Source organism: Artemia franciscana, chromosome 11 (genome assembly GCF_032884065.1).
Source record: "Artemia franciscana chromosome 11, ASM3288406v1, whole genome shotgun sequence".
NCBI classification, from domain to species: domain Eukaryota; kingdom Metazoa; phylum Arthropoda; class Branchiopoda; order Anostraca; family Artemiidae; genus Artemia; species Artemia franciscana.
This window is the reverse complement of record NC_088873.1, coordinates 21,373,966-21,388,741: the sequence shown is the minus strand read 5'-3', so window position 1 is coordinate 21,388,741 and position 14,776 is coordinate 21,373,966. Positions and strand designations below refer to the sequence as shown.

Genomic DNA, 14,776 nt, shown 5'->3' with positions numbered 1-14,776 from the left:
CTGTAGTAAGGAGCGACCCTGCTCAATAGTAACCAAAACTCTAAAAAATGGAATTTTGATACCAATAGTTACATCAAAACAATCGCATTTTTACGTCGATTCTAAATATAAAAAATTTATTAAGTTTAGTTTTACCTATCTAAAGTTACGAGCCTGAGAAAATTTGCCTTATTTTAGAAAATAGAGGGAAACACCCCCTAAAAGTCAAAGGATCTTAACAAAATCACACTATCAGATTCATCGTATCAGAGAACTTTACTTTATTAGTTTCAAGCTCCTATCTACAAAAATCTAGAATTTTGTTATAGTGCCCTTTTTAAGTGACCAAAAAAATTGGAGGGCACCTAGGCCCCCTCCCACGCTCATTTTTTCTCAAAGTCACTGGATCAAAGTTTTGAGATAGCCATTTTGCTCAGCATAGTTGAAAAACCTAATAATTATGTCTTTCGGGACGACTAAATCCCCCATAGTCCCCGGAAGAGGGGCTGCAAATTACAAACTTTGACTATATAGTAATGGTTGTTGGGACGTGTACAGACGTTTTCAGGGGGACTTTTTCACGTTAAAGGGGGTTGTGGACAGGGGGTTACGTGGGAGGATCTTTCCATAGAGGAATCTATCATGAGGGAAGAAAATTTCCATGAAGGGGCAGCAGGATTTTCTAGCATTATTAAAAAAAACAATGAGAAAATAATTTCTCATTGGTAAGGAGCAGCATTAGGACCTAAAATGAATAGAAATTTTTACGTATATAAGAGGGTTCGTCTCCTCGACGATAGCCTGCTTCACTCTTTACGCTAAAGTATTTTTAGTAATTTCAACAATTTATTTTATGGCTTTTGTGATTCAGTCATTCTTAAAGAATCAGGACCAAATTGAAGCTTTAGTGTAAAGAGCGAAGTATTGACGAGGGGGAGACCCCCCTTATGTACGTAATAAATTTTTTTAATTATTCGTAATTAAAATTTTAATTTTTCATGCGTGGTGAGCCAAAATCAAAACATGCATTAATTAAAAAAGTTTAGAAATTAAATATTAAAAAAAACAAGTTTTTTAACTGCAATTAAGGAGCGACATTAAAACTTAAAACGAACAGAAACTATTCCACATATGAAAGGGGTTGTCACCTCCTCAACGCCTCGCTCTTTACGCTAAAGTTTTTTTTATTGTTTTAAAAAGTAGAGTTATGAGAAATAGTCAAAGTTAGCGTAAAGAGCGAGGCGTTGAGGAGGGGACAACTAAAATTATATTCTTAATTACAAAATTGTCCCTTCCCTGCCCATGAAAGAACTCCCTAGCGGTGCCCTAAAGTGTATTCAGAACTTGACAAGACTAAAATCGAAGACAATGAGTAATGGCAAAGACAAAGGTTAACAGTTGAAATTCTTAAATTTCTTGAAAAGAACGACCATTTTATTAAAGCAGAGTTGAAGAAACATTAGTGTTAAGTATCAAAAAAGTTCATTTTAAATTAGCTGACATAGCAGAAATTTAAGACTTCATTGACCTCCCCAAAATACGTAAATGTACAAGAAAGGGTTGTTCAGTCTAAAACTTCTTTTGGGATCTTTACCTCCTATCAGTGACATTCTTTGAGACGTAAAATTTGTCAAGGAAGAAAATAATTCAATTACCTTCTTCCCTCTATGCATGTATATATACATACGTATATATGAGCGATATAATGCGCTACTCCAAGTGGATAGGGAGGAAAAGCAAGGAAATGGAATTTAAATCAAACAGCACTGTGCTACTTAAAAGTATTTAGCGGTAGCTTCTCCCCATTAATTAATTTATCAAGTTCTATTTTTGTCAATCATTGTTCATATACTTTCAACAAGCTCCTTCGACTACCTTAGAGTAACTAATTTCTCAACAAATAATCATTGGCAGCGCTAAGCATAGAACGATCTTGGCACAATGTATTACTTTTTTTTTATCTTAGACCAGGGCACTTCGTACCGAAGGAAATGTCGTAAAAACTTCAAAAAGGGCTCATTCGATTGGAAATTGAGAGGGTTAGGGCCCCTTTTGATAGCTGAAAGTAATTAGAGGGCAAATTCCCACCCCCCCACTCATCATTTCTCTGGACCCGATGAAAGTTTTGATACAGCCATTTTGTTCAATCTAGTTGAAAAGTCAGGAAATTATGTCTTTGAAGATGACAACCTACCACAGCCCTTAGAACAAGGGTTGTAAGTTATGCCGTCGGGACATTTAAGGTTTTCATAGAAATCATTGTCATAGATACTTCAAAAAGGGCCCATTCAATTGGAAATTGAAAGGACTAGTGTCTTTGTTATCAGTCGAAAAGGAATCGGAGGGCAAATGCCCCCACCATATCACGCCCATCATTTCCTAAAACATTTCGAATCAAATTTTGAGAGAGCCGTTTCAACGTAGTTAAATTTCCGAAAATTATGTCTTTGAGGATGAAAAGTCCCCCCAGCCCTCAAGGCAAGGGTTGTAAACCATGCCCTGGGGGCATATATGGTTTTTATAGAAAGCGTGATCATATAAAGTTCGGAAGGAGCTTATTGGATTCAGAAGCTCTAGTGCCCTTTTAAAAACTTTTTGTCCCTTTAGAGACAGCTGACAATTTGACTCATTTGGTTCCGATTTCAGCCAAATGAGCCACCTCTAAAGTTTATAAAACCAACCTTTGCATAAGAACCTTAAATGCCCCAGGGGCATAGCTTCCAACCCTTGTCCTTAGGCTAATAGTCTAAATTTCATATAAAATTACTTTTGGGGTTGAAAAAACCCTTGAAAAGGGTCCTAGAGCTTCTGACTATCAATCCACTTCCTTACAACCCTTGTCTTGAAGGCTGGGGGGGATTTGTCATGCTCAAAGATATAATTTCGTGAACTTTCAACTACGTTGAACAAAATGGCTATCTCGAAATTTTGATTGGAAGGGTTTTAGGAAATAAAGGGTATGCTAGGGGGGGGGGGGAATTTGCGCTCCGATCACTTACGACGGATAAAAAAGACACTAGTCCTCTCAATTTCCAATTAAATGAGTCCTTTTTGAAGTTTTCTACGACAACACTTTCCACGAAAACCTTATCAAACAGTACGTGGTAACGAATCAAACAGTTCGTGGTAACGAACTGTAGTAAGGAGCGACCCGGCTCAATAGTAAACGAAACTCTAAAAAATGGAATTTTGATACCAATAGTTACATCAAAAGAATTGCATTTTAATGCTGATTTTAAATATATAAGTTTCATCAAGATTAGTCTTACCCATCAAAAGTTACGAGCCTGAGAAAATTTGCCTCATTTTAGAAAATAGGGAGAAAAACCCCCTAAAAGTCAAATGATCTTCACGAAAATGACACCATCAGATTCAGCGTATCAGAGAACCCTATTGCAGAAGTTTCAAAGTTTCAAGCCCCTGTCTACAAAAATGTGGAATTTCGCATTTTTTGCCAGATGACAAATCACGGATGCGTGTTTATTTGTTTTTTCCCCAGGGGTGATCGTATCGACTCAGTGGTCCTAGAATGTTAACAGCAATAAACGAAACTTAAAAAAAAACCAAAAACATACAATAGACAAGACGTTTTTCTAGGTTCCAGAGGTCCAGTGCTTTTTCAAACAGTTCGTGGTAACAAACTGTAGTAAGGAGCGACCCTGCTCAAACGTAACCAAAACTCTAAAAAAAGGAATTTTGATACCAATAGTTACATCAAAAGAATCGCATTTTTACGTCGATTCTAAATATACAAATTTCATTAAGTTTAGTTCCACCTATCTAAAGTTATGAGCCTGAGAAAATTTGCCTTATTTTAGAAAATAGAGGGAAACACCCCCTAAAAGTCAAAGGATCTTAATAAAATCATACCATCAGATTCATCGTATCAGAGAACTTTACTGTAGTAGTTTCAAGCTCCTATCTACAAAAATGTGGAATTTTGTGTTTTTTCCCAGAAGAAAGATCACGGATGCATGTAGTTACCCAGTGGTCCTAGAATGTCACGAGAGGACTCATTCTAACAGAAATTAAAGTTATAGTGCCCTTTTTAAGTGACCAAAAAATTGGAGGGTGCCTAGGCCCCTTCCCACGCTCATTTTTTCCCAAAAGTCATCGGATCAAAATTCTGAGATAGCCATTTTATTCACCATAGTCGAAAAACCTAATAACTATGTCTTTGGGGACGACTTACTCCCCCGCAGTCCCCGTGGGAGGGGCTGCAAGTTACAAACTTTGACCTGTGTTTGCATATAGTAATGGCTACTGGGAAGTGTACAGACGTTTTCAGGGGGATTTTTTTGGTTGGGGGGGCGGAGAATACCTGGGGATACGTGGGAGGATCTTTCCATGGAGGAGCTTCTCATGAGGGAAGAGACTTTCAATGGAGGGGGCGCAGGATTTTCTAGCATTATTTATAAAAACAATGAAAAAATGAATATGAAAAGTTTTTTCTACTGAAAGTGAGGAGCAGCATTAAAACTGAAAACGAACAGACATTATAACGCATTAAAGGGGTTTACCTCCTCGTAATACCTCGCTCTTTACGCTAAAGTATTTTTAGTAATTACAACTATTTATTCTACGGCCTTTGTGATTCAGGGGTCATTCTTAAAAAATTGGGACAAAATTTAAGCTTTAGTGTAAAGAGCGAGGTATCGCCGAGGGGCGATCCCCCTCATATACGCAATAAAAACATAAGAATACAGAAGTTCGCTGCGTAAGTTAATTCGTAAGTTACGTATATTTTTACTTATGAAAACGTTCGTAAAAAAATTTAAAGTTAATGCCTTTTTAAGTAATCAAAAAATTGGAGGGCAACTAGGCCTCCTCCCTCGCTCCTTTTTTCTCAAAATCTTCCGATTAAAACTTTGAAAAAGCCATTTAGCCAAAAAAAAAATTAATATGCAAATTTCGTTTTAATTATTTATGTGCGGAGAGCCAAGATCAAAACATGCATTAATTCAAAAACCTCCAGAAATTAAACAAAAAAGAAAGTTTTTTTAAATGAAAATAAGGAGCGACATTGAAACTTAAAGCGAACAGAAATTACTCCGTATATGAAAGGGGCTTTTCCTCCTCAACGCCCCGCTCTTTACGCTAAAGTTTTTTACTGTTTTAAAAAGTAAAGTTAGGAGAAAGAGTCAAACTTTAGCGTAAAGAGCGGGGCGTTGAGGAGGAAAAGCCCCTTTCATATACGGAGTAATTTCTGTTCGTTTTAAGTTTTAATGTCGCTTCTTACTTTCATTTAAAAAAAACTTGTTTTTTTTTGTTTAATTTGCACCAAAGGCACAACTTACAACCCTTGTCTTGAGGGCTGTGGGGGGTTGTCATCTTCAAATACATAATTTCTAGACTTTTAACTACGTTCCCAAAAATGGCTACATCAAAATTTTGATTGGAAGTGTTTGGGTGCGAGGGACATTCACTCCACTTCCCCTCACACCTCTGACACTTTGATGGCTCATTTGGTCGAAATTGGACCCAAATGATTCAAAGTGTCAGGTTTGGATCTTTTTAAGAGTCAAAGTGATCGGAGGGCAGCTACCCCCCCCCCCACACACACATACGTCATGTTGTCCCAAAATGCATCTAATATAAATTTTTAGATAGCTGTTTTATTCAAAATAGTCTAAATTTCATATAACAAGCCTTTTAGGGTTGAAACAACCCCTAGGGCCTGGGGGCAAGGGTTGTAAGTTATGATCCAGGGACATTTAAGTTTCTTATGGAAGGGATGGCTGTATAAACTTAAGAGAACGCTCATTTGCTTGAAAATTGGAAGTATGTTCCCTTTTAAGAGTCAAAAGAGATAGAGGGTTGCACCCCCACCCCTAGGTAACCCTGTTCACCAAACGAATTTGATCAAACTTTGAGATAGCGATTTTGCTCAAAATAGTCCAAAGAACTTATAACAACGCCTCTATGGTTGACACAACCCCCAGTGACCTGGGGATAAGGTTCTAAGTCTCAGGGACATATAAGGTTTTTATGGAATAGGCGGCTGTATAAACTTAAGACGGAGCCCATTTGATTTGAAATTGGAAGTTATAGTGCCCTTTTTAAGAGTCAAAAGTGATTTGAGAGAAACCAGCCCCCCCTCCCCACACTCATCATTTTCCTTAACACTTCCAACCAAAATTTGGAGATAACAATTTTGTTCATCGAAGTTGAAGGGTCCGGGAATTATGTTTGTGAGGACCCCCCCCCTCAAAGCTCCCAGGTCAAGGGTTGTAAGTTATGCCCTGGGGGCATATAAGGTTCTTATAGAAATGGTGGTCGTAAACACTTTGGAGGGGACTCATTGAATCGGTAATCAGAAGTTCTAGTGCCCTTTTTAAGAGTCGAAGTGATCAGAGCGCAGTTAACCTCCCCTCCCCCCTAAACACAAGCATGTCGTGTTTTCCTGAGATGTATCCAATAGATATTTTGAGACAGGATTTTCATTTAAATTAGTACAAAAATCATATAACAAGGCTTTTGAGGTTGATACAAACCACAAGAGCCTGAGGGCGAGGGTTGTAATTTATGCTCCTAGGGCATTTAAGCTTCTTTTGGAAAGGATAGTTGTATAAGCTTTAGAGGTGGCTCATTTGGTTGAAATTGGAAGTTCTAGTTCTTTTTTAACAGTCAATAGTGATGGAGGACAACTAGCCCCCCCCATAACTACCCCTCTTTTCACCAAATGTGTCTGATTGAAATTGTGCGATTGCAATTTTGTTCAAAATAGTCCAAAGCACATATAACAATGCCTCCAAGGTTGGAACAACCCCACGAACACTAGGTCAAAGGCTTTAAGTTATGCCCTATGGGCATATAAGGTTATTATGGAATTGGTGGTCGTATTAATTCAGATGGATCTTTTTTGGTTCTAAATTGGAAGTTATAGTGCCCTTTTTAAGAGTCAAAGTGATTTGACAGAAAGCATTCGACCCCCTCCCCCACGTTTATCATTGTCCATAAAAAACCATCCTAAATAAGTTTTGAGACATCAATTTTGTCAGCATTGTTGGAAAGCTCAGTAATTATATATCTGGGAATGTCAATCCTCCCCCCCCCGAAGCCTAAGAGCAAGTAAAGCAAGATATGAAATTTGTTCATTGTTTACATATAGTATACGTTATTGAGAAGAGGTATGCATGTTTGACTTCTACTTTCCCAAAATACGAAAGGCATTAAGATGAGTCTTTCAGGAAACGTTGAGGAGCGTTTTGAACTAAATCAAAACACACTATGTGCATGTAAATTGTCAAAAGGACGTATCTCAAGAATTGGTTTTGGTGATAAATTGGATCTTTCGGAGAATACTTAAAGGGGAAGATCAATTGACAAAAAGGTAATATATGCTTGTCACTATTAACACTAATACCACTACTACTTTTCCTTATGCTACTACTGTTACTAAACTACTCCAACTACTACTTCAATTGCAACAACTTGTAAAGCTTAGACTATTAAGGTGAAAAAGGCGTCAAGAGGATGTCAAAACCACACATCAACAATATTTTTGAAAAGACTTAACATGTCAAGGTGAAACTCCCGGGGCATCATAAAAACGATGTTCAACTGACCAAAAAGGCAATATGCACATGCTGCTACCAGTAATATTACTGCCGTTACTACTTCTACTAATACTGCTAATGGAACACTAACACTGCAACTACTTTTACTACCACCGAAACTACTGTGATACTAGTACTACTAAGGCTGAGTCTATTAAGGTAAAATATGAGCGAATATTGATGACAAAATCGAACTAACAAAAGAGACTATGTGCATTATAATTGTCAAAATAGCGTATCTTAAGAGTTGGTTTGTGTATTAAATTGGAACTCTCAGACAGTACTTAAAGGGGGTGATCAATTGACCAAAAGGCATTATTGGCACAATACTACTAATAATACTGCTATGGCAAAATTTATTGGTTCTACTACTACTATTACTATTGCTCCAATTACTGCTTCTATTGCAGCTAATTGCAAGGTTAAGGGCATTAAGATGAAAATTTCAAAAGTATACGACTATACAGGTCAAAAAAGAGCAAATCAACAATATCGTAACAATGGTTAATTTTATTTTGAGTAATTATACTACTGCTGTGACTACTATTACAAGTATGCCTATAAGTATGAAAGTGAAATTTTTCCAGAGAATATTTCTGAAAATTTTTGTTGTACAGATCACAACCTGCCATCTGTATGCAGGTTGTCAAAAGGGCATATCAGCGATACCTTAAGAACAGTTTTGTGTGTTAAATTAAAACTTATAACGGTTTTTTTGGGGGATATTGAACTAGCCAAAAGACAATATTTGCATCATAATACTACTACTTATACTCCTACAACTAATATTTCTGCTACTATTAGCATTATTGCTACTAATACTACTGCTACTAAAGCTAAGACTATTACTATTAACTCTACTTCTATTGCTACTACTATAACTACTGGTGCAACTAATACTACTAATAAATCTAAGGGTATTAAGGAGAAAATTTTGAGCAATATTGTAACTCTACTGAAATAAATAGAAACACACTATGCCCACATAGGTTGTCAAGTTAAAAATTTTATCGTGTATTGAAGGGGATGTTGAAAAAAGGTGCTATGTGCATACTGCTACTAGTGCTACTACTGCTACTACAACTATTTCTACAACACAAGCTAAGGATATTAAGGTGAAGCTTTCAAGGAATATTCAGGCAGATATTGAACTAAATCAAAACGAACTAGTAAATTGTCAATAGGGTGAAAAGCAATATCACAATAACGGCTAATATTATCAAGATAGACTTTTAAGGATAATTTGTGACAGATTTTGAACTAGCCAACACTCTGTGTGTATACTTTTGATGCTATTTCTACGGTTACTATGACTACTGAAATTAAGGACATTAAGTTGAAACGTTTAAGAGGAGTTCCAATTAAACCAAAAAACTATACGCATGTAAGTATTAAAGGGAAAAAAGCAATATTATAGGTAGAGCTGCTAATTTGGAACTAATTGGTAGGAAATTCAAAGCTCTAGTACTCTTTTTAAGAGTCAAAAGTGATTGGAGGGCAGTCAGCCCTCCTCTTTAGCACACAATTGTTCAAACACTTCCAATCAAAATTTAAGGTATCGTTAGGGCAAATTGCGTAGGTCAGCCCCCCACAGTTATGCAATTTACCCATTATGTTTAAAAACTAAATGTCAACTTAAGATTAAATCAAAATGTATTGTGTTAATACTAATTGCCAATAAGGCATCTCAGCAGTATCCCAAGAACGATTGAGGGTATCATGGTCAAACTTTCGGGGCTACTTCTATTACAACTTCTGCTCTTAAAATTTAACCAAATCAAAAGAGTGTAAATACATCCAAGCTGTCAAAGAGTATAGATAGATTTCTTGCGAAAGGTATTAAGTTTTCTATTTCAGGTCAACTAGAGGAGGTATAAAACTAAACTAAAAACTACTATTTGTGTCCTCAAGATCTTGAAAAGGGTGTAAGTTGTTAAGAATTGTGGAAAAACTCTCTCCAGCATACAAATAGCAGGGAAACTATAGATTCTTAAAGAAAAACCGAAAAGATTTAAACCATTATTTTCTTTTTCCCTGAAAGGACTATGTAAATATAAAACGAACAAGAACTGATTAAAAAGAACCTTTTCCACAAAACAAGTTTTTCAAAGAAAAGTAAAGAACTCCATTAAACCAAAACTGAACCCTACGCCCTCCCAAGGCTAGAACATAATTTGCACTTTACTGAAAAAAATACAAAAGAATGTGCATTTTCTGTTTAATATGCATATACTGATATTTATTCCTCAAAATGTTAATAATATTTGATTTACTATGCTTATAAAAGTGAAAACATTTAAAATTTATTTTTATTCAGTAAAGTGCAAATTATGTTCTTGCCTTGGGAAGGCATAGAGCTTTTGAGCCTTACTCATGTTAATTTCTGCTTGTTTTGAGTTTGACTCGGTTATTTATTGTAATTTTTGTTCATTTTGGGTTTAATTTATTTATCGATGCTGACTTGTGGTAGTTTTACGCTTGGTAGATTACTTGATTTGATTTTTGTTCAGTTTTGGTTTAATGGAGTTGTTTACTCTCTTTGAAAAACTTGTTTTGTGGAAAAGTTTTTTTAATTATATAAAAGAAAAAACGGAGCAAGCTTCCTTGGCTGAATTTAGCGTAAGAGAGGCTGATCATTATAAAAAAAGAAATTTATTTTCCTTCATTTCAATATCAATCCTAATAACACTTTTTATACCAAGAAAAGTCAACAACACATGATAATATCAATAACAAATCCTACAAACAACCATTTCCCCAACAACCACACCATGGAAGATCCCCGCTTTTACGACTGCTGCTTTTACTGCTTCTACTAATCTCTCCGATGCTTCTTTCTGAATCTCTCCTTTGCGACTGCAATAGCATCGGCTCCTCGCTTGTACTCACGGTTTCTGATACTGATTCAAGCTTAGGAATCCTTTTCCCTTTATCTTTTTCAGATGCTTTGAACTTAAAAGAATCTGCTAGAGAAAAACTACGAGGAAAGCGGTTTTTACATTTTTTCAACTTTTCACTCTCACACATATCTACCAATTCAATACTATCTTCGTTATTAGCACTTTTTCGGAGAATTCCATTTTTTGATTTGGCACTTTTGGAAGATTTTTTGGAGGAGGATGAATCTTCAAAATTAACTGTACCTTTACACTTTAAAGGACTTTCTTTTAGGCGTGACGGACTTGGGGTCCTGCAATCAGACAATCCGTCTGCCTGAAGTTGTTCTTTTAATTTTTTTGGGGAGTCTGAGTTTCTACGCCCTTTAGAAGAGCAGGAAGATATAGATCCATGCCTTTGATGGCTTGAAATTAATGCTCTTACAGAAAGAGGTTGAATATGTCCTTCACCTGGCAGTAGCTGTGGGCCATCTTCTGCATCCCAAATAGCTTCTTGCGGAATTTCAGCAGACATTCGAAGATTCACGCTTAATTGACTACGATACTCAAAAGCTTTGTCTATTCTTGGTGTTAAGGGAGGCTCTTCATTATTTTGATTTGAATCTTTTATCAACTTAGGGGAGGAGTTCAAAATAGGAATAACAACAGAAGAGCTTAATTTTGTTCTACTCTTTCTTTCATCACTGCTTGTTCTGCGGCGCATTGGCACATCATACACATTCCCACCCTCATTCCGTGGATGAAACCTATAGCTATTGCTGCGTGATTTTATACCTGTATCTTCTCCTATGCCATTTATCGTTTGATTCATCTCGTCAGATCGAAGTAAACGCAGTAAAATTCGACTACCGCCAACAGATAGTTGTCGGGGTAGTCGTACATGCTTACGAAGACGAATACGCACTAAACGTTCACCTGTATCTACACCTTTGTAATAGCGACGCTCCATTTCACCAATGACTGATCCATATCCTGACAGCAGCGTTGCAATTGTACCATCACTAATATAGTATGGAACACCAGTCAATAATATAACTGTGGCGTCACGAACAACATCAACTAGCTTAATTTGACTGTCACGAATCTTCAGACCAACTCTTAGCAAGTTCAAAACATGCTCACGCTTAGCCAAGCTAATATAGGCAACACCATTAACGATTCTTACCCCTTTAACAACACACAAGTTGGAATCTAGCTGACTTTCCAGTGAGTCAATTACATCCTGTACAACAATTTGCCTCAACGCTGGATGCTCGGAAACATTAAAAATAACAGTATTGCGATCAATGGAATGAATTCGAACAAAAGATTCAGTAGCACCATTAGCGACATGAATTACACTTGAATTACTTTGTTCTGAAGAAACTGTGGCTCCTGAATTGGAACGCTGATGGGAGGGGCAATTCTTAATCTGACCAACATCGTTATGGCCTTTTTCATTTGGTAAGAATAAATATGAGTTTCTTTGAAAGGTCACTGACTGTCTCATAACCCCATCTTGGCAGCTTGATTGTGTAAAGGCAACATATTGAGAGCTGCTTGCACCTGGTTGGTCAAATTGGCGATTAGTTACTTGTTTCACACTGGCTTCGCGAACCACTTGAGTCTCTACACCATTTGTGCGCACTTTTTCTACTATTGTTCTACATCGCCTTTGCACTGTTGAAAATCCATCGGGCTCGTTTTCGGTAAAGCCTTGATTTACCTGCCCACTACAAGCAACAATACTTTTACTATCATTCATATCACAAGCTGAACTTCCTTCGCCACTCTGATGAGCAACAGTGCAGCACGATCCTTTATCTGAGGCACATTCACTTTCACAACGTAAAGTCTGAGTATTGTCGTTGCCATCGTCTATTGGAATGTCAAGTGCTGAGAAATGACCAGGCTGAAAATAGTCAGGAGTTGAGCATCGGGGAAGGTGAGCTAACTGGGGCTGGGAGCATGACCTTTGATGTAGACGACTGCTATTTTCTCTATAAGGACTTTGTTTACAGTAAGAATAAGAGCTTTTACTAGGGCTTTCAGTACTATACTTTAATGGTACAAAACCGTATGCCTTTTGATAGTTTTGCAAGTTATCCACGTCAGGATTGTAAGCATCATCATCAACGTCTTCATCATCAATAATTTCATCCTCTTGGTCTTCAAGAGTAATGTCATAAGCAGGTACTAGGTCTAAATGCTTTATCAGTTTTTCAAGCCTATCATACTCATCTCGCAGTGACCACATTTCTCGTCTAAGATGGTCATTCTCCTTCCGAAGTTTCTTGATGTCATCTTTACCTTTTTCAACCTCGGCATTGATCTCGATTGTGCGCATTCGAAGCTCCTCATTTTCAAACACCATGCCTCGACTAGATCGTTTATCAAGCTTCCTGTTTGGTTTAACCCGAACATCTTTCTTTCGAGATCTCAGCATTACTGGCAGCAAAGCAGGAAAAAATGGAAATTGCGGACCTACGGTCATTTGACATAAAATTTCATTTCCCTTAATGTCAGTGATATCTTCTAATTCCTCAATATTAAGACCATAGACAGGTCTTCATTTTTTCTTTCGTATTTTCCACAGAAATAGTATCATCTGAAATAATAAAAAAAAAAAATGATTAATTTCTTAGTACTTCTGTATATACAACAATTTAATGTAATTGTTACATTTTTTCAAATATTTCAAAAGGCGGCACGCAATTACTGGTGTTTCACCTATTTGTCTGCCAATAGCATATAATATAATTCATTGGCGCTAAAAACCCATAGGTCATGGCAAAAAATATAAACAAAGAACAATTACAAAGACATTACACAAATCCTAACATAATTCTAAAGGAATCAACTTCTATGATTCATCGCGAGACGAAGGAACGGGTCCAAACTTCTGATACCCATAAAATACTCATCCGCACAAACTCTCACCAACCCCTCAAAATCATAATCCCCTTACAAAATACTTAAAGTCTCCAATCACTCTTCTCCTCACATTCACATATCAAGTGATAGATGCTCACGTCAAAACCTCCACACATAGGACAAAATTAAAGACCAGCCTTTGACCATTCCCTTCCGATAAACTTTCTTCTTTGGCCCAGTGGATAACTATCAGCTCTCATTTCAATTAATAACTTTATTTCATTTTGATTCAAACCCACCTTAAAAAACATAACTTCATCACAAATCTCCTTCGACCGACAATAAAGACCCAGTGAATTCGAAAGCGAACGCTGGGCCTGCCATGCCTGTTTTCTTGGCCTTGTAAAATCCTTTCAAATAATCCATTTACTTGTTCCCCATATCCTCGAACCCTAGGCCATCCCCCCACATATGACTTAGTCCAAACTGGTCTAATACACTCTTAACTTAGTACGTCCACCCCCTACTTGAGCTGCCCTTCAACATATCTAAATAAGCAGTCTTCATCATCCGTACCCTAGGCATCACTAAAAAAAATTCCAAAGCCTATCTATGTTAACTAGCCTACGACTCCTTAAAGAAAACAAACCTAAATCACCGCTTACTACTAAACTATATATATGCTTACTTATCCCTAGCCTCCTCTTACAATATCCCAATTACACTGTTTCTAACCTATCTCCCTTCGTATACTCCCAAACGTCAGATCCATAGTGCATCACACCTAAAATTTTAGCCCTGAAAACCTCTTTAACTACTTTTAATATCCCTAAGCTGACTTCTAAATATCATATTACAACATACATTATCATCTTCAATCCTACTTTCTATATGGTTACTAAATAAATTCCTTTTCATCTTAAATTAGCACCTAAATATGACCATTCCTCCACTGATGTAACCCATCTATCCTTAAACCCATCATAAAATATATAGGCTACTTAAAGTGAAAAAAAAGACAAATATATTTTATTTTTATTTCAGCACAGATGAGTTGCTGGCTTTTTTAAGCTAATAATCTCAGAGTGACGATGCAGTCAGAAAAAACTACAATTTTTAGTGAATAGAACATTAATCCCTGTCTAAACTAGATTCTAACAGCTAAAACTGTTAAAAGGCGAAGGATATCAGTTAGGCAAAGAAGATTAAAAGGACTACTAAAAGGCAAAGGAGGCACAGGTTAATTGAGGTTATAAAGAAGCATGGTTAAAAAAGGAAACAAATCGCCAGACGTAAAAGTGAAGCTCTTTTAAACGTTAAAAAACACTAGAAGAGACAAGCATATAGGCAGTTAAGCTTTTCATTTTAGCTACGATTTGCCTTTAACCGAACTTTCAAACTTTTTGCACTTCCCAAACGAACTGTTAATTAAGTTATCCCGCAACACTACGGGATCTGCGACGGCTACCATTTGTCTTCCCAATTAAG

The 14,776-nt window shown here is 36.8% G+C and overlaps 1 protein-coding gene across 6 annotated transcripts in view; it reads right to left on the bottom strand.

Moving 5' to 3' along the window:
- The window catches only part of LOC136032960 (tyrosine-protein kinase transmembrane receptor Ror-like), a 595,320-nt gene that overhangs the window by 313,159 nt on the left and 267,385 nt on the right, over positions 1–14,776 (bottom strand). For 3 of the 6 annotated variants that reach the window (XM_065713448.1, XM_065713449.1, XM_065713450.1), the window contains one exon: positions 10,179–13,022. The exons of the other annotated variants lie outside the window; for them this stretch is intronic. In XM_065713448.1, coding sequence (XP_065569520.1) covers positions 10,278–12,908 — 2,631 coding nt within the window. In that variant the 5' untranslated portion in view covers positions 12,909–13,022 and the 3' untranslated portion in view covers positions 10,179–10,277. Of the gene's footprint in view, positions 1–10,178; positions 13,023–14,776 lie in introns of those variants that run through there. 6 annotated transcript variants of the gene reach the window in all.